This window comes from Mobula hypostoma, chromosome 11 (genome assembly GCF_963921235.1).
Source record: "Mobula hypostoma chromosome 11, sMobHyp1.1, whole genome shotgun sequence".
Taxonomy (NCBI): Eukaryota; Metazoa; Chordata; class Chondrichthyes; order Myliobatiformes; family Myliobatidae; genus Mobula; species Mobula hypostoma.
The window spans coordinates 8,987,806-9,006,706 of NC_086107.1; the positions used below are offsets into that span (position 1 = coordinate 8,987,806).

General features: G+C 44.0%; 1 protein-coding gene across 2 annotated transcripts in view; it reads left to right on the forward strand.

Moving 5' to 3' along the window:
• Nucleotides 1–18,901, forward strand: part of rcn1 (reticulocalbin 1, EF-hand calcium binding domain) — a 41,851-nt gene extending 22,950 nt beyond the window's left edge. For both annotated transcript variants that reach the window (XM_063061637.1, XM_063061638.1), the window contains exons 4-7: nt 5,099–5,277; nt 10,126–10,186; nt 12,053–12,252; nt 14,115–18,901. In XM_063061637.1, the coding sequence (XP_062917707.1) occupies nt 5,099–5,277; nt 10,126–10,186; nt 12,053–12,252; nt 14,115–14,222 (548 nt within the window). In that variant the 3' untranslated portion in view covers nt 14,223–18,901. The remainder of the gene's footprint in view (nt 1–5,098; nt 5,278–10,125; nt 10,187–12,052; nt 12,253–14,114) is intronic.

Below are 18,901 nucleotides of genomic sequence, written 5' to 3' on the forward strand. Positions count from 1 at the left end.
AGAGATACAGCACGGTGACTGGCCCTTTTCGCACTGTGAGCCTGCACTGCACGATTGCACGGTGTGACTAATTAACCTACAAAAATGCATGTCTTTGGAATGTGGGAGGAAACTGGAGCGCCCGGAGGAAACCCACGGGAAAAATGTGCAAACTCCTTAAAGACAACGGCAGGAACTGAAACTGGGTTATTGGCGCTGTAATAGTGCTACACTAACCACTACACCACCACAACACCATGCTGCCTCTTATTTGGGGAAATAAGAATCAATGTGATAATTAGAGTTGGGGGTGATGAATAATAGGCAGCTCGATCTGATATTACAAGTATTGCAGAGAGGGACATTTATGAAGCTCTTAGATGGGCACCTGGATGATAGGAAAATGGAGGGCTATGTGGGGAAAGGGTTAGTTTGACCTTTGAGCAGGTTAAAGGTCAGCACAACATTGTGGGCCGAAGGGCCTGTACGATGCTATGATGTTCTATGAATAGATTGAAAGGTTTTCACACAGTGGCTGGAATACACTACCTAAGGAAGTGGTAAGGGGAGATAGACTCTCACAACACAGTAGTGTAGTGGTTAGCACTACGCTTTACAGTATTGAACCTGGGTTCAATTCCAGCCGCTGTCTGTAACCGAGTGGGTTTCCTCCGGGTGCTCTGATTTCCTCCCACAGTCCAAAGGCGTACTGGTTGGTAAGTTAATTGGTCATTGTTAGTATTCTGTGATTAGGCTCGGATTAAATTGAGGGATTCCTCAGCAGTGTGGCTGGAAGGCTGACTACGTGTTGTATCTCAACAAACAAACAATAAACACTTAAGCTTCTAAACAAGCACTACAACTTGTCAAAAAATATACTGGGGATTTAAATCTGGGTCACTGACATTTGTTTAAATGGTGGAGTAGTTGGCATGGACACAGAGATCTAAAAGGCCTGTTCCTGCACTGAGTAACTGTGACTTGCATTATCCTGCAGTTATCCCCATACAGCAGGTGAGGTCGTCAGAAGAAACAAGATTAAAATCCTAATCATTTGGATCTCAGACTTTGGGAATTAATTGGGTGATCCTTTATTGCATTTGAGACCATAGGCTACGTGAGCAGAATTAGGCCACTTGGCCCGTCGAGTCTGCTCTTCCATTTCATCATGGCTGATCCAATTTTCCTCTCCGCTTGAGTCTCCTGCCTTCTTCCTGTATCCCTTCACGCCCCGACTGATCAAGAATCTATCAACCTCTACCTTAAATATACATAAATACTTGGCCTCCACAGCTGCTTGTGGCAAAGAATTCCGCAGATTCAGCACCCTCTGGCTAAAGAAATTCCTCTTTATCGTCTTCATTTCCTCTGATACAGTTCTATTCTTGGCTATGGAGACGAGGTCTTTAGACAATATTCAAGATGCCATTTCACCAGAAGCCTGTTTAATTATAATAATATCTCATTTATTGAGCACTTTTCATACAGATGATGTAGTTCAAAGTGTTTTACAAAGGGATAAAGTGCAAACATGAAAATAAAAGACAAAATGATAGTGAAAAGCAAAGTTAAATAAACAGGTTTTGAACTGGTGTTTAAAAGTGCCAACTGAGTCTGCATCCCTTATAGTTTTAGATTTTGAGTTCCACAGTTTAGGAGCGTAGTTCAAAAAAAGCTGACCTGCCAAAAATCTTTCAAGGGAGTTGTTTAAATTTAAGACACCAGTGGAAGAAGACTTGGGAGCTCAAGCAGGATTATATGTGATGTACTCTGGTCCCAGACCATTGAGAGCTTTAAAAACAAGTAAGAGGACTTTAAGATTAATTTTATGATGCAGGAAGCCAATGCAGAGTGGCTAGTATGGGAGTGATATGTCCCCTCTTCCCGGTTTTCATTAAAAACACTAGCAGTGGCGTTCTGAATGAGCTGAAGTTTGTCAAAAGATTGCTTTCTTAGGCCAGTAAAAAGTACATTTCAGTAGTCTGATCTATTTGATATTAGATTAGACTATGAGGACACGCAGTCCTCTTTTATTGTCATTTAGTAATGCATGCATTAAGAAATGATACAATATAAAAGCGTGAATTAGTTTTTCAGCATCAATACGTGCCATTAAGACTCAAATTGCTTAGCAAGGATAAAGAAGACCAGCACCTTTCAATCTTCGCAAACAACAGGAATTCTGCAGATGCTGGAAATTCAAGCAACACACAACAAAGTTGCTGGTGAACGCAGCAGGCCAGGCAGCATCCCTAGGAAGAGGTACAGTCGACGTTTCAGACCGAGACCCTTCTGAGTCCTGACGAAGGGTCTCGGCCTGAAACGTCGACTGTCCCTCTTCCTAGAGATGCTGCCTGGCCTGCTGCGTTCACCAGCAACTTTGATGTGTGTTGCTACCTTTCAATCTTCCATCATTTAGGAGAAAAATATACTCTGCCTTTCTACTTTGTTTTAACCAAAGTGAATGATATTGCAAAGAGGAAAGTGTCCAATTGGGTAATAGTGTGTAGATTTTAATCAGCCCGTTTTTAAAGCTGAATTTAGTTATTGTTGGGCTGGCTGTTTGTGAGGACAGTTCTGTTCGTTCACAGAATTTCATTGGATGTGGTTTAATGAATGCAAAGGAACATCCGTTTCTGTCACGTAACAATGCCGAGAAACTAATTCACACCCTTATATGGAACGGACCAGATTATTGCAATTAACTTTTTACTGGCGTTCCAAAGCAATCTATTGACAAACTTCAACTCATCCAGAATGCCAGTGCTAGACTTTTACCTAAAACCAGGACGAGGGAACACATCTCTCTCGTACTGTCTGTTTTTGTTGTGCAGATTTTTTTATTGATTCTATTGTGTTTCTGTGAATTCCCGTAAGAAAATGAATCTCTGGGAAGGACATGGTGACATATATGTACTTTGGTAACAAACTTGCTTTGAACTTTGATCTCCTACACGAGTGTGCGAGAGCCCTTGGCCATATTTCAGAAGAGGAAAGAAAAGATAAACTAAAATCTTCTGTGTTTACAGCTTGCTCTGGTCCTGGATAATTTTATACTCGTTCCAAAGGTTAGCTGACTATTGTTTATTGGAGGATTCTGTGCATAAAAAGGTTGTAAAGAAAGATTTTGGCACATTGGCCTTCATAAATCAGGGCATTGAGTACAGGAGTTGGGGTGTTATGCTGTGAAAATGTTTTGTACAACGAGGCTGAATCTGGAGAACTGTGTACAGTTCTGGTCACCTACCTACAGGACAGATACCAATAAGATTGAAAGAGTACAGAGAAAATTGGTATGCCTGTTGCAGGGGGTTGAGGACTTCAGTTGTAGGGAAAGGTTAAAAAGGTTCGGACTTTATTCCCTGGAACGTAGGGGGATGAGGGGAGATTTGATAGAGGTGTAGTGTACAGAATTATGAGGGTATAGAGAGAGTGAATGCATGCAGGCTTTTCCCCTCAGTGCGAGTGAGACTAAAGCTAGAGGTCATAGCTTTACAGTTAAAGATGATATATTTAGTGGGTATCTGAAGGGGATCATCTTCACTCAGAGGATGATATGAGTGTGGAACAAGCTGCCAAAGGAGGGGTTCATTTATAACATGTAGGAGATGTTTGTATGGATACATGCATGAGATTTATGGAGGGATATGGCCCAGGTGCAGGGAGACGGGCCAAAGTGCTGTGGTGCTCTATGACTCTGTGACTACATCACTGACAAATGGGTGCCACAATTCCTACATTACAATAAGTAAACTTTAAAGAAACTTAATTGGTTCATCTTTCTGCCTCCAAGTTCAAGTTTATTCTCATTCAGCCATGCACATGAGAACAACCCAAAGGAAAGAACGTTTCTCTGGGGCCAAGGTGCAAAACACCGTACCAACAGTCACACACAGCAAATAGCACATACAATTATAATCATATAACCATATAACAATTACAGCACGGAAACAGGCCATCTCAGCCCTTCTAGTCTATGCCGAACTCTTACTCTCACCTAGTCCCACCGACCTGCACTCAGCCCATAACCCACCATTCCTTTCCTGTCCATATAGCTGTCCAATTTAACTTTAAACGACAACATCGAACCTGCCTCAACCACTTCTGCTGGAAGCTCATTCCACACAGCTACCACTCTCTGAGTAAAGAAGTTCCCCCTCATGTTACCCCTAAACTTTTGCCCTTTAACTCTCAACTCATATCCTCTTGTTTGAATCTCCCCCACTCTCAATGGTAAAAGCCTATCCACGTCAACTCTATCTATCCCTCTCATAATTTTAAATACCTCTATCAAGCCCCCCTCAACCGTCTACATTCCAAAGAATAAAGACCCAACTTGTTCAACCTTTCTCTGTAACTTAGGTGATGAAACCCAGGTAACATTCTAGTAAATCTTCTCTGTACTCTCTCTATTTTGTTGACATCTTTCCTATAATTCGGTGATCAAAACCGTACACAATACTCCAAATTTGGCCTTACAAATGCCTTGTACAATTCAACATTACATCCCAACTCCTATACTCAATGCTCTGATTTATAAAGGCCAGCATACCAAAAGCTTTTTTCACCACCCTATCCACATGAGATTCCACCTTCAGGGAACTATGCACCATTATTCCTAGATCCCTCTGTTCTACAGCATTCTTCAATGCCCTACCATTTACCCTGTACGTCCTATTTTGATTAGTCCTACCAAAATGTAGCACCTCACGTTTATCAGCATTAAACTCCATCTGCCATCTTTCAGCCCACTCTTCTAACTGGCCTAAATCTCTCTGCAAGCTTTGAAAACCTACTTCATTATCCACAATGTCAACAGAAAAACACACTATTACAAAAATATAGCCGAAATCCCTGAGTGTCCTGGCCTGTAGATTGATGGTGCGTGGACGTTGTCCTGGAGCCATGTTTCTGCAAGAACAGCCCACAGCAGCTCCTCATCTCACCCAAGTGCAGCCGCAGACGAATGCAATCCAGCTTGTCTTCCCAGGAGCGAACTCTGGGGGGCAGTACTGAGAGGAGGGGGGGAGACCCTCCAATGTGTAGTAGAATGACATTGGGTGTGGTGTGGCTGCCGGGTAACACTCTGTAACAGGACCTGTCCTTTTGTAAACCACAGCGAACCCTGATGAGTTTCCGGATACTGCTGATCAGTTCAGCTTCAAGAAGATGTTACCCCGGGATGAGCGGCGATTCAAGGCGGCGGACCTGGATGGAGACTTGGTGGCCACCAGGGAGGAGTTCACAGCTTTTCTGCACCCGGAAGAGTTTGATCACATGAAAGAAATTGTTGTTTTTGTAAGTACTGGCCTCTCCTTACAGCTCCTCGATCTGTATAGAACTACGATCTCTCCGCACAAGAGAAGGCCACTTGGCCCCTCATGACCCTGGCAACTCTTTGAAAGCAAAATAAGTTAAGAATTTCTTTTCAATGTTAGATGCATTGTCTGCAAAGAATGTGTGTCTCTTTGCACTCTCCCCACCCTTGCCACCCTCCTCCTCCTTTCCCTGCCCCCGCCAGGAGTGGTGGTGGTTTGACAGGGTAGTGGTATTTAGACAGGCTGCGAATAGAGAGGTGTGGATCATGGTCAGCACTAACATTGTGGGCTGAAGGGCCAGTTCCTGTGCTGTTTCTATGAGGCACGGTGACTACTGGTCTAAAGGCAGTCTGATGTTGTTTATAATGGAGCACAGTTACTATTGCTGCAGATCTCAGTGTCTGAGGCTGTTAAACGGTAGGAGAAGAAGGCACCTGGCCAAAGGATCGCAGTGTAAGAGCACGTGGCTGCTGAGAAAGCAGAGAGTTTTATACTCGAGGATGGGTAATGCTCTTAACATGGAAACCTGGGGGCCAGTTAGTATACAACAAACAGAGGGAATGTGGGGAGTGGGGTGCGGGGGGGGAGGGGGTCATAGAGCGCTAAAGCACAGATACAAACCCTTCAGCCCATCTAGTCCATACCAAACCATTAATCTTCCTAGTCCCATCAACCTGCATCCAGACCATAGCCCTCCATACCCCTCCCCGCCATGGACCTATCCAAATTCCTCTTTAATGTTGAATCAAACCCACATCCACCACTTCTGCTGAGTGAATAAGCTATTTATTTATCTATTTTATTTATTGAGAGACAGCGTGGAGTCAGCCCTTTCAGCTGCGCTGACCGGCAACCCCCGATTTACCCCGAGCTTAATCACAGGACAATCTACAATGACCAATTAACCTACCAACCGGTACGTCTTTGGACTGTGGGAGGAAACCAGAGCACCCGGAGGAAACCCACGTGGTCACGGGGAGAACATACACACTCCTTCCCAGGTGGCAGTGGGAATTGAACCTGGGTAGTTGGTAATATAAAGCGTTGTGCTAACCACTAGGCTACCCTGCTAACCCGCGTTCCCCTTAAAGATTTCACCTTCTCATATTCCCCTTGAAGATTTCACCTTGTATCCGTAATCCATGACCTCTAGTTCTTCTGTCGGCAGCTTCAGTGGAAGAAGCCTGCTTGCATTAACCCTTTCTATATCCCTGTCAAATCTCCCCTCAATCTCCTACACCCTAGGAGAAGACTCGGCGGTTGAGACTAAAGGAAAAACTTGAAATGAGTATGTTGTTGTGCGTGGCAGTGTGAGTTGTAAGGTGATAATGTTGATTTTCTGGAAGGACTGACTCCCTTCTTTGATCTGGAAACTGAATGTCGAGGATCAAATCTCTGAAATTTTATCCAAGTAATCCAGCTGTGGTTCACTCTCTGACCCATTGTGTGGTGAACCCATGTGTTCACGATTCACTTCTGAGGGTTTGTTGTGCCCCACCGCTCACGTTTCCCCCTTTCAAGACAGTCGCAGTTCTCACTTCCCCACTCCCCATTTAGAATTAGCCGACTGTTAACTCTGTTTCAGCTGCAGGATGATTCAAAGTTCAAAGTAATTTTATTATCAAAAGTACATATACATATGTCACCATATACCACCCTGAGATTTATTTTCTTGTGGGCATACTCAATCAATTTATAGAATAATAACCTTAACAGGATCACTGAACGACCACACCAACTTGGGCATTCAAGCAGTGTGCAAAATACGACAAACTTTGCAAATACAAAAAGAAAGAGTAATAATAACTAACAAAGCAATAAATATCAAAAACATGAGAGAAAGAGTACTTGAAAGTGAGTCCATATATTGTGGGAATATTTCAGTGACGGGGCAAATGAAGTTGAGTGAAGTTATCCATCTTGGTTCAAGACCCTGATAGTTGAGTGGTAGTAACTGTTCCTGAACCTGGTGGGGTGAGTCCTGGCCTTCTGTACCACCATCTCATGTCAACAGTGAGAAGACGGGATGTCTTGGGTGTGGGGGTCCCTGATAATGGATGCTGCTTTCCTGTGACAGTGCTCCTTGTGAATGTGCTCAGTGGTGGGAAGGACTTTTACCTGTGATGGACTGGGCTGTATCCACTACTTTTTGTAGGATCTTCCGTTCAATGATATTGCTGTTTCCATAACAGGCTGTGATGCAGCCAGTCAATATACTTAGTCTATCGAAGTTTGTCAAAGTTTTAGATGTCATGTTGAATCTTTGCAAACCCCGAAGAAAGTAAAGGCGCTGCTGTACTTTCTTCATAATTGGCTGGAGTACAGATCTAACAGCTACGTTTATTTAGGATTTTGATGCAGTAGATGTTTCTGGTCAGCACAGGTAACCATCAGTAAAATTGACCATGTAAACACGAGGAATTCTGCAGATGCTGAAAATTCAAGCGACACACATCAAAGTTGCTGGTGAACGCTGCCACACTCAGGTTGGAGGAACAACATCTTATATTCCGTCTGGGTAGCCTCCAACCTGATGGCATGAACATTGACTTCTCTAACTTCCGTTAATGCCCCACCTCCCCCTCGTATCCCATCCGTTATTTATTTATATGCACACATTCTTTCTCTCTCTCTCTCGTTTTTCTCCCTCTGTCCCTCTGACTATACCCCTTGCCCATCCTCTGGGTTTTTCCCCCCCTCCCCCATTTCCTTCTCCCTGGGCCTCCTGTCCCATGATCCTCTCGTATCCCCTTTTGCCAATCACCTGTCCAGCTCTTGGCTCCATCCCTCCCCCTCCTGTCTTCTCCTATCAGTTTGGATCTCCCCCTCCCACTTTCAAATCTCTTACTATCTCTTCCTTCAGTTAGTCCTGACGAAGGGTCTCGGCCCGAAACGTCGACTGTACCTCTTCCTAGAGATGCTGCCTGGCCTGCTGCGTTCACCAGCAACTTTGATGTGTGTTGCGTAAAATTGACCATGATTGGTTTGGATGACAGAGCCAGCTGAGGGTCTGCTCTTGATCTTGCTCCTGTCTGCCAGGCCTTGATGATCGTATTGTGCATCAGTAGTGGTGTTGGCACCAGTATCTACTTGTTCCCTGTTGCTGCCAGGGTCCTTGTTCGCTGTGATGCCCAGCAAAGGGCAAGGGGTGAAAGACATTAGCCTTTGCTCTGTGCAGTGAGACAGAGTGTGTGTACAAGCACAGGACTTTGTGCACCATCCTGACTATCATTTGACCCTTAGTACAACTGAAATACCAAATCCGATTGTGACCATGTTGCGGTTTTGGAGTTTGTAACTGTAAGTGTATGCACAGTGATGTTGGACTAGAGTGTTGAGACCTAATGAAGGGTCTCAGCCCAAAGCATCGACTGTTCATTCCTCTCCATAGATGCTGCCCGACCTGCTGAGTCACTCGACCTGCTGAGTGAGTTGCTCTGGATTGCAAGCAAGTACAGAATCTCTGGTGTTTCGGGTATAGGATCGTTATTTTTCTTGTAGTTTAACTTTCTATGCTTGCTTATAATTGATATAGTCACCTATATAATGTAATTGTTCAGTAAATTTTCTAGAAATTGTAGTATAGCTGATTTTGTATTTTTCTAGACACGTTTCAGTTTTTTCTACAGCTGATATCACACCACCTGAACTTGGCTATTGTAGGTGACTAAATTCTTCTCAGACTTACTGCCGGGTACAGGTATCGATTTTAACCAAAGTTTCAATGACAAACTCTACCGTCTTCATCAGGGATGATGCCAAGGCATGTCTAGTGCAGTGGTATATATACCCCTGTTGTCTGTCCCTCCTGATTGGTTAGTCCTCATCCAATCAGGTTAATGCTGACCCACCTGTTTACAATCAAACTCTAGTTCATACTTAGAGCGAGACCTTTGTCTTTGTTAAAACGCTTTTTCTCCTGTTTTATTTCAATGGCTTCTTTCACCAGGCGATCCCAAAAGCCATTGGCACGGCACAGTAGTTTTGTGCCATCGAAGTCAATCCTATGGCCATTGCGAGTGCAGTGTTCTGCTACTGCCAATTTCTCCGGATAACCCAAACAGATACATCTCCTGTCTTCCTTGATGCGGGTTTCCACCATGCGTCGAGTCTGGCCGATATACACTGTTCTGCATTCACGAAGAATCCTGTAAACGCCAGCTGCCTTGAGTCCCAGGTCATCCATGACCTGCACAAGCTGTGATTTGATCTTCCTTACGGGTTTGTGGATGGTATTAATCTGATGTTTCTTCAGGATTCTGGCGATCCTTCCAGAAACTGGAAATATTGGGAAGACAGGCGGTCGCAATGCCTAGGATTCCCTGTTAATGCGGAGCAGTGTATATTGGCCAGATGGGGCCAAGTGACCTAATTCTGCTCCTATATCTTATGGTCTTTTGCTTAGGAGACTGAGGGGTGATCTTATGGAGGTGTGTTACATCCTGAGAGACATAGGGTGAACGCACAGTGTGCTTTTCCTGGGGTTGGGGAAATAAGAACTAGAGGGCAGGCTTAAGGTGAGAGGGGAGAGATTGAAAGGGGACCTGAGGGGGAGATTTTTTTTACACAGAGGGTGGCGATTATATGGAATGACCAGCTAGAGGAAGTAATTAAGGTACAATGACAACTCTTTTTATATAAAAAAAAGTTGGATGAGTATGTGCATAGAAAAGATCTGGCATGATATGGGCCAAATGCAGGCACTCGAAACTAGCTTGGAAGGGTCAACATGGATGAATTAGGCCGAAGGGCCTGTTTATATGCTATATGACTATGAATCCATGCCAACTTACAGAGCAATCAAAGTTAAGATTGTTTTTGTTTCTAGGAAACGCTTGAAGATATTGATAAGAATGAAGATGGATTTGTGGATGAAGATGAGTACATTGGTAAGGATTAATGGTTCTATGACTCATTATCAGTATCAAAATTATTTAAAAAAAAAACTTTCTGGGATCATTTCCCAATGAAACTATAACCACAAAGTGCCTCCATGTGAGTGGGTATTGTAACCTCTGCCACTGGCAGCAGTGCCCCTTCTGTAAGGGCAAGATAGCAAAGTCGAGGATTGAGAACTTAAAAAGTTGATTTTTGCATCTGTGTAACCTGAAGCCTGAGGTTGAGGAGGGGAGATGAGCAGTGGGGAGAAGAGGAGGGCTTGAAGGAGTGTTTTGCCACTTTTTGACTGAGGGAGTGGAAGCGAGGTTCAAAAGGGGGAATTTGCTGATTTATGGAGAAGAGCAGAGGAGAGGCATTAAGAGTTTAGTTTTATTGGTCACATGTACGTTGAACCATACTGTGAAATGCATCATTTGCATCAAATCAAATCAGCAAGGATTGTGCTGGGCAGCTTGTAAGTGTGGCCACACTTCCAGCTGTAACATAGTTTGTTCACAACTTGCTAGCCCTAACTGTTTGTCTTTGGAATGCGGGAGAAAACTGGAGCATCTGGAGAAAACCCCATAGGGTCATGGGGAGAACGTAGAAATTCCTTACAATGGGGGGGATTTGAACCCCGATCACATTATGGGTGCTGTAAAGTGTTGCAATCAGGCCTTTAAAATGGCTCTCGGTAAAACTAGGAAACCTAACAATGAGGAGGAACCCAGCACCATCTCCTGTCTTCCCTATATTTCCACGGTTTCTGGAAGGAGTACCATGATCCTGAAGAAATACCAGATTAATACCATCCACAAACTCATAAGGAAGCTCAAATCACAGCTCATGCAGGTCAAAGATGACCTGGCACTCGAGACAGCTGGCGTTTACAGGATTCTCTGTGAATGCAGAGCAGTGTACGTCGGCCAGACGGGCTGCATGGTGGAAACACGCGTCAAGAAGCACAGGTGTATCTGTTTGGGATACCCAGAGAAATTGGCGGCAACAGAACATTGCATTCGCAATGGCCACGGGATTGACTTGGGCACAAAACTTCTGTGCTGCGCCAATGGCTTTTGGGACCGCATGGAGAAGGAAGCCATTGAAATAAAACTAGACAAAAAGAATTTTAACAAAGACGAAGGTCTCACTCTAAGTAAGGACAGGAATTTGATTGCAAACAAGGTGGGACAGAGGAAACCTGATTAGATGAGAACTAATCAATCAGGAGAGATGGGTGACGGGGCTTATAAATGCTACTAGCTTCTCTGTGGACTGTCAGCTTGTCACGGTGGAGAAGCTTGTGTGGTCCTGTGATCCCGAGAGCGATGCCGTCTGGAGCTATGCTCCTGGTAGGGTCACCCAGGTCGAGGGTGAGGTCCCTGACAAAGAACAATCCAACCAAGACCTCAGCGGTGGAACAGACGGACGAAGTTACTTCGAACTCAACGGCTGTGAAGGCGGATGAAGGCTGCAACAAATCCATCAGCTCCAATCGTCGTGGTTTCCATGCCATTGGAATCAGTTGGTTGATTTGTGAAGTATCGTGTGCTTCTTGGAGTGCAACATCAAGTACACGTTAAACAAATACACGCACAGGCGTCTTCACTCTGTGGGCCACTTCTTCAGAATGAAGACCATCATCCTCGAACTCGAGGGATAGCCACGACGACGACGAAATACCACTGGACTGGATGTTTTTAGGCGTTATCCCTGATGAAGATGGCAGAGTTTGTCATTGATACGTTGGTTAAAATCATTACCTGTACCCGGCTGGAAGCCCGGGAAGAGTTTGTTAGTTAGCAGGTTAACTGGTTCAGTACAACATTGTGGGCAAAATATGTTCTGTTCCTGTACTATTCTATGTTCTCTTTCAGCTGATATGTATACAAAAGATGAAGGTGCAACTGAGCCCGAGTGGGTGAAGACCGAGCGGGAGCAGTTTTCCGATTTCCGTGACTTAAACAAGGATGGGAAGATGGACAAGGCTGAAATCCGACACTGGATCCTTCCAGAAGATTATGACCACGCCCAGGCCGAAGCCAGGCATCTCGTCTACGAGTCCGACAAAAATAAGGTGAGTGTGGATACATCCCTTAAACACCAGATAGATCACACTCAAACTTGAAGAAGGCCATCTGTCCCATCATGCTTGTTTGGGCTGGCTCCTTGATGAAGCTCTCCTATTCCGTGCTCTCTTTATAAAGCACCAGTGAGGCCTCACTTGGAGTATTGCAAGCAGGGGGAAAAAAAAAATTTCAGAACGTATATTGTATACATTTCTCTGACATTAAGTGTACCTATTGAACCTAATGAGTTTTGGCCTGTTTATCTTCGAAATGATCTGTTGACATTCGAGAGGGGGTCAAAGGAGGTTCACAAAATATTCCAGGATTGAATGGCTTGTCATATGAAGAGCGTTTGATGGCTTTGAGCCTGTATTCAATAGAATTCAGAAGAATGAGGGGTGACTTCATTGAAAGCTATCGAATGGTGAAAGGCCTTGATAGAGTGGATGTGGAGAGGATGTTTCCTGTGGTGTGAGAGTCTAAGATCAGGGGACACAGCCTCAGAATAGAGGTTTTTCTTTTTTAGAACAGAGATGAGGAGGAATTTCTTTAGCTAGAGAGTGGTGAATCTGTGGAATTCTTCACATCGGATAGCTGTGGAGGCCAAGTATTTATGTGTATTTAAGACAGAGGTTGATAGATCAGGGCATGAGGAAGGCAGGAGATTGGGGTTGGGAGATCAGCTATGATGAAATGGAGCAGGCTCGATGGGCACAATGGCCTAATTCAGCTCCTATATTTTATTGCCTTATCATGTGTGTATATTCTACAGCCCAATCCAACACTACCTTACCAGGGTGACCTGTCAGAGGATGTGAGATCCCACTGATTTCAGTGGGGATTGTCAGTCGAAGAATCAAAAGACAAAGAGACAGAAGATAATTTATTTGTAATAAACAAGGGATTCTGCAGATGCTGGGAATTCGGAGCAACGTGCACAATATGCTGGAGGAACTCAGCAGGTCAGGCCACATCAATGGAGCAGATACATCAGCTGTTTATTCATTTCTATAGATGCTGCCTGACCTGAGTTCTTCCAGCATATTGTGTTGCTCTAAATTAAGAAGTTCAAAGTAAATTTATTATCAAAGTACATGTATGTCACCATATACAACCCTGAGATTCATTTTCCTGCGGGCATACTCAATAAATCTAATAACCATAATAATATCAATGAAAGACCACATCATTTGGGCAGAAAATCAGTGTGCAGAAGACAACAAACTGCAAAACATAAAGAAAGAAATAGTAATAAAAATAAATAAGTAAGCAATAAATAGCAAGATAATGAGATAAAGCCTCCTTGAACATGAGCCCATAGGTTGTGGAGACTTTTCAATGATAAGACAAGTGAAGCTGAGTAAAGTTGTCCCCTTTGGTTCAAGAGCCTGAATGTTGAGGGGTAATAACTGGTCCTGAGCCTGGTGGTGTGAGTCCTGAGGCTCCTGTACCTTCTTCCTGATGGCAGCAGCGAGAAGAGAGCATGTCCTGGGTGGTGGGTGTCCCTGTTGATGGATGCTGCTTTCCCAAGACAGTGATTTTGTGTAGCTATGCTCAGTGATGGGGAGGGCTTTACCTATGACAGACAAAGCTATTTTGCTTTAGTTTGATATGCTTAATTATTTATCTGTATTTTGTAGTTTTATTTTTCAAGAGTGAGAATGTTTAAAATACTTTGCTTCAATTTTAATGATTTTCTAAATGACCTGGACTGCTACGATGATGATTACACTTCAACAATTTTTTACTGATACCATGAATGTCCTAAGATTGAAAGTCCTTGTAGCAAGTCATACACTTTTTTTAAAAACAATCAATCTTCTTAAACAAAAGTCTGACTTTTTTTTTTGTTTATCCTGAAACAAAATAGGACAAAAGATTATCGAAGCAGGAAATCCTGGACAACTGGAATATGTTTGTCGGCAGCCAGGCCACCAACTACGGAGAAGACCTGACCCGAAATCACATTGAGTTGTGAGGCTAGCCAGCAGAAATAATGCTGGGTGATTCTCCTCCACTTGGAAGTTCAAAGACGTCTTGGTTGAAGATGAAGAAGCAGATTAACGGGCTGCAACTCCTTGCCGGTGTGTTAAATGACTGAAGTTGTCCGTCAGTTCTGCTCTACTAATATAGGCCACTCTTTACCTCATTCACTCACGGGCTACCTTTGCCCAAATACCTGACTGAACTGATGCCAATCAATGTACAAAGACTTTTAGTACAGTTGTACAGTTGAGGACGTTGGGATCCATTGGACACATCCAGTTTTATTCCCCGAGCAGGAGTTCAGCTGCTTTCTCATTTTTGCTCTGTTACCTGTTGCCATAATGAACAAAACCCTAATAATCACCTGTGGAACAGTTAGGAATTAGCTGTCATGCTTCCAAACTAGATTCTCGTCAGTCCTAATTTGGGAACATAAGGTACAGGAGAACATTTCTGATTTTCATTTTGTCCTGCCCTTGAGATGCCCACCACCTGGAGGGGCAGGGTTATGTTTCTGTCCAAATTACAAACCACCCTGAGGTCTTTGGCTCTAAGTGTCTGTCTGATGTCACCTGTGAGACTTCCTTCACTGGGTGCATTGCAAGTGTGGTTTCTTGGTTAGTAGGGGGGGGTCGAAGGTTAAGGGGAGAAGGAGGACAAGAGGCAAAATAAATCACCATGATTTGATGGTGGAACAAACTCGATGAGCCTAATTCTGCTCCTATATCCTATGGTCTTACTGAAGTAGAAGAGGTCCCACCTCCTTTTCAAAGGAAGACATCAGCCCTGTTTGCAATGCCCATGTGCTGAGAATGCATAGGATGTAAGACTTCCAATTCATCTTTCCAAATGACACTTGCCGTCATTCATCTTACTAGTGAACACACTTGCAATAATTGGACTGCTTCTCATTTACACAGAGTTCTTTTGTGACCACTTGCTGTCCATCTGGGCCTTGCCAAATTGGCTTTATTTTGAAGGACGCAATGGTTCATTTGCAGATGGCTAGCATGACAAGTGGGGTGGGGGAGAGAGAAGATGACGATGGAAGGAAGGTAATGAGTACAAGCTGGCAGGTGATAGGTGAGACCAGGTGATGGGAGGTGGTGAAAGAAGCTGGGAGGTGATAGGTGAGACCAGGTGATGGAAGATGGTGAAAGAAGCTGGGAGGTGGTAGGTGAGACCAGGTGATGGAAGATGGTATAAGAAGTTGGCAGGTGATAGATCAGATCAGGTGATGGGGGATGATGTAGAAACTGGGAGGTGATAGGTGAGACCAGGTGATAGGGGAATGGTGTAAGAAGCTGGCAGGTGATAGGTGAGACCAGGTGATAGGGGAATGGTGTAAGAAGCTGGCAGGTGATAGGTGAGACCAGGTGATAGGGGAATGGTGTAAGAAGCTGGCAAGTGATAGGTGAGACCAGGTGATAGGGGAATGGTGTAAGAAGCTGGCAGGTGATAGGGGAATGGTGTAAGAAGCTGGCAGGTGATAGGTGAGACCAGGTGATGGAAGACGGTGTAAGAAGCTGGCAGGTGATAAATGGAAGAGGTAAGGGGATGAAGAAAAAGGAATCCGATAGAAGAGGACAGTGGGCTATGAAGTAGAACTGGATGATCCTGATTTAATGGAGGATACAATATGAGAGACCAGTTACATTAGTTTGAATGGGAATAGTTTGACTCAGCAACTGAGAGCAGCATCTGGGTAGAGGTAGGCCTGATGCAGGTGATAATACTATGAACGTTGATGCTGGTGGTCTTGGTGATAGGTTCAGATTCATTTATTTATCACATGTACATAAAAACATGCAGAGAGGTGTGTTGTTTGTGTTCATAACCAGCACAGCCGAAGGATGTGCTTGGTCAGCCCACAAGTGTCGCTACAGATTCTGGTGCCAACATAGCAACAAAGTCCAGCAGAACAACACAGACAGAATGTAACAAGCAATGAAACAACAACAGTAAAACAAGCCCTGTTCCTAATGCACAGATTCCCTCCCAAGGGCAGGCCTCCAACTCCCAGTGGACTCGTGTGGTTGGAAGTATTTTGGGAGTTGGGTGGAATAGCAAGGTTTCTGGCCAGTAGGGCTGCTGATGAACCATAGGTAAGACCCCTTAAGAGGTAGCCGCATGGTTATCAGATGAGCAGTGTGACAGGTTATGGAGAACAATGGGTGGCAGTGGTACTTGTGAGGCAGAACTGGGCACCTTTAGCAGATGTGGGACCTGACATATTTGGACGGTTTGGTTCTTGGCTTGCCCCGATGTCACCTAGGAGGGCATGGACAGGGAAGCTTTGGAATCCCAATCTCTGCTGCAACAAACTGGAGAGATACTAGTGGATCAGGTGAGATGGTACGAGGAGAACTGAGGGGAAACATTTATGTGTGTGTTATAGGATACATTCAGAGGGTCGGTTCATGTATATGAGAATTCAAATAGAGAACAGTATAGAGAACATAATGTGCTGACCTAATTCAACCTTCTCCAGGATCAATCTAACCTACACAGCCCATAATCCTCTATTTCCATTTCGTCCACGTGCCTTTCTGAGTGTCTCTTAAATGTCGCTAGTGCAGCTGCTTCCAACAGTGTGTTCCAGGCACCTGCCATTCTATTGCAGATAACTTGCCTCTGATATCTCCCCTAAATGTTCCTCCATTCACTTTAAAAAAGATTTTCTCTGGAATTGGACATTGCTGCCCTGGCTAAGAGGTTTTTTTTAAATCTCCTTTATCAATGCTTCTCATAATCTTATACACCTTTATCAAGTTGCCTCGCATGCTGTGTCACTCCAAAGAGAAAAACCCAAGCTCGCTAAACCTTTCCTAATAAGACACATTCTCTGATCTCCTCTGCACCCTCACTAAAGCTTTCACATCCTACCTATAATGAGGTGACTGGAACTGAACACAATTCTCCAAGTGTGGTCTAACCAGGTAGGATCAATCCATGTATTGTGTGGATTCATGTTTGTCATCCATAAAATGTAATACATACTCTGTATGATCTAATAACACTGATGATAGAAATGACAACCTATTAGACCTTCCCTTCAGTACCCCACCCAACCCTTTCAGGCTGTCCCATAGCCCTTATTGCGGGACAGTTGGTTGGGTCTTGTAGTTAGGATATGGATAGCAAGGCTCTGGCTGACAACTCATTGTGAGCTGATCAAGTGGAAGAAGACAGTGAAAATGTTTTTTGAAGGTGCCAGCTGGAGTTGAAACAGTGAATTCTTCGAAAGCCCTTCCATTCACATTTCACTCGGCCAGTTAGAATCCTCAATCCCTCAACACATAATATTCAATGAGGCAGACTCAACAACATCACTTGAAAGGAAATTGGATCAGTATTTGAACAGATGGAATACGAAAGGATTCGAGAGAATGGGCAGGGGTATGGGACCAAAGTAGAGAGCTTCCATTAAAATGGGGAGGTGGACAAAATGGCTACCTGCCATGTGACTTCTCTGGACTCCCCAGAGATTGCAGATGCTGGAATCTGGAGCGAGAAACAAACTGCTGGAGTAATTAGAATATAGAACAGTACAGGCCCTTTGGCCTATGTAGTTGTGCTGACCTTTTAACTTGCTCTGAGATCAATTTAACCCTTCCCTCCCACATAGCCCTCCATTTTTCTTTCATCCATGTGCCTATCTAAGATTCTTAAATGACCCTGTTTCTGCCTCTAGCACCGCGCCTGGCAGCGAGTCCACATTCTTTTTTTTAAAAAAATCTTCCCTCTGATATTCTCTCTATACTTTCCTTCAATCACCTTAAAATTCTTCTACCTCTCATCATCATGTACATCTCTATCAAGTCACTTCTCATTCTCCTTCACTCCAAAGTGAAAAGTCCTAGCTTGCTCAATCTATCCTCAACCGATATTCTCTCCAATCCAGGCAGCATCCCGGTAGATCCTCTCTACAACCTCTAAATCTTCCAGATCCTTCCTATAATGGAGCGACCCGAACTGAATTCTCCAAGTGTGGTCTTACTAGGGATTCATAGATCTGCAACATTACCTCGTGGCTCTTGAACTCAACCCCTGACTAACAAGGGCCAGTACTCCATACGCTTACTTAACTTGCACAGCAGCTTTGAGAGACCTACGGACATGGACCCCAAGATCCCTCTGCTCCTTCACTCTATGAATCCTGCCATTAACCCTGCATTCTGCTGTCAAATTTGTCGAATCACTTGCCTGTGTTGAATTCCATCGGCCATTTCTGAGCCCAGCTCTGCATCCTATCGATGCCACATTGTAACCCTCGACAACCTTCTACACTACATACAACACCACCAAACCTGGTGTCATCTACAAATTCAGTGGTTCAAGTAGCATCTTTGGGAGGCAATGGTTGACCTTTCAGATCAGGACCCTGCATTGGTCTAGCCACATTGACTATTTCTTTGCTTCCACAGATGCTGATTAGCTTTGCTGAGACCCAATAGCAGTTTTTTTTTGCTCCATGTAACTTCTCTGGCTTTATGTGGAATCGCACAAACACCAGGGTTAATTCATCTTGAGTTATGAATTACTGTCCTAACATTTCAACGATAATTCATTCACTTGCCGAATAGAACAAAGCTGAGTTCTTCAACCACAATAGTAGTTTAAAAGAATGTAACTTTCACATTGTATGTAATTAAAATACTTTGATGTAAA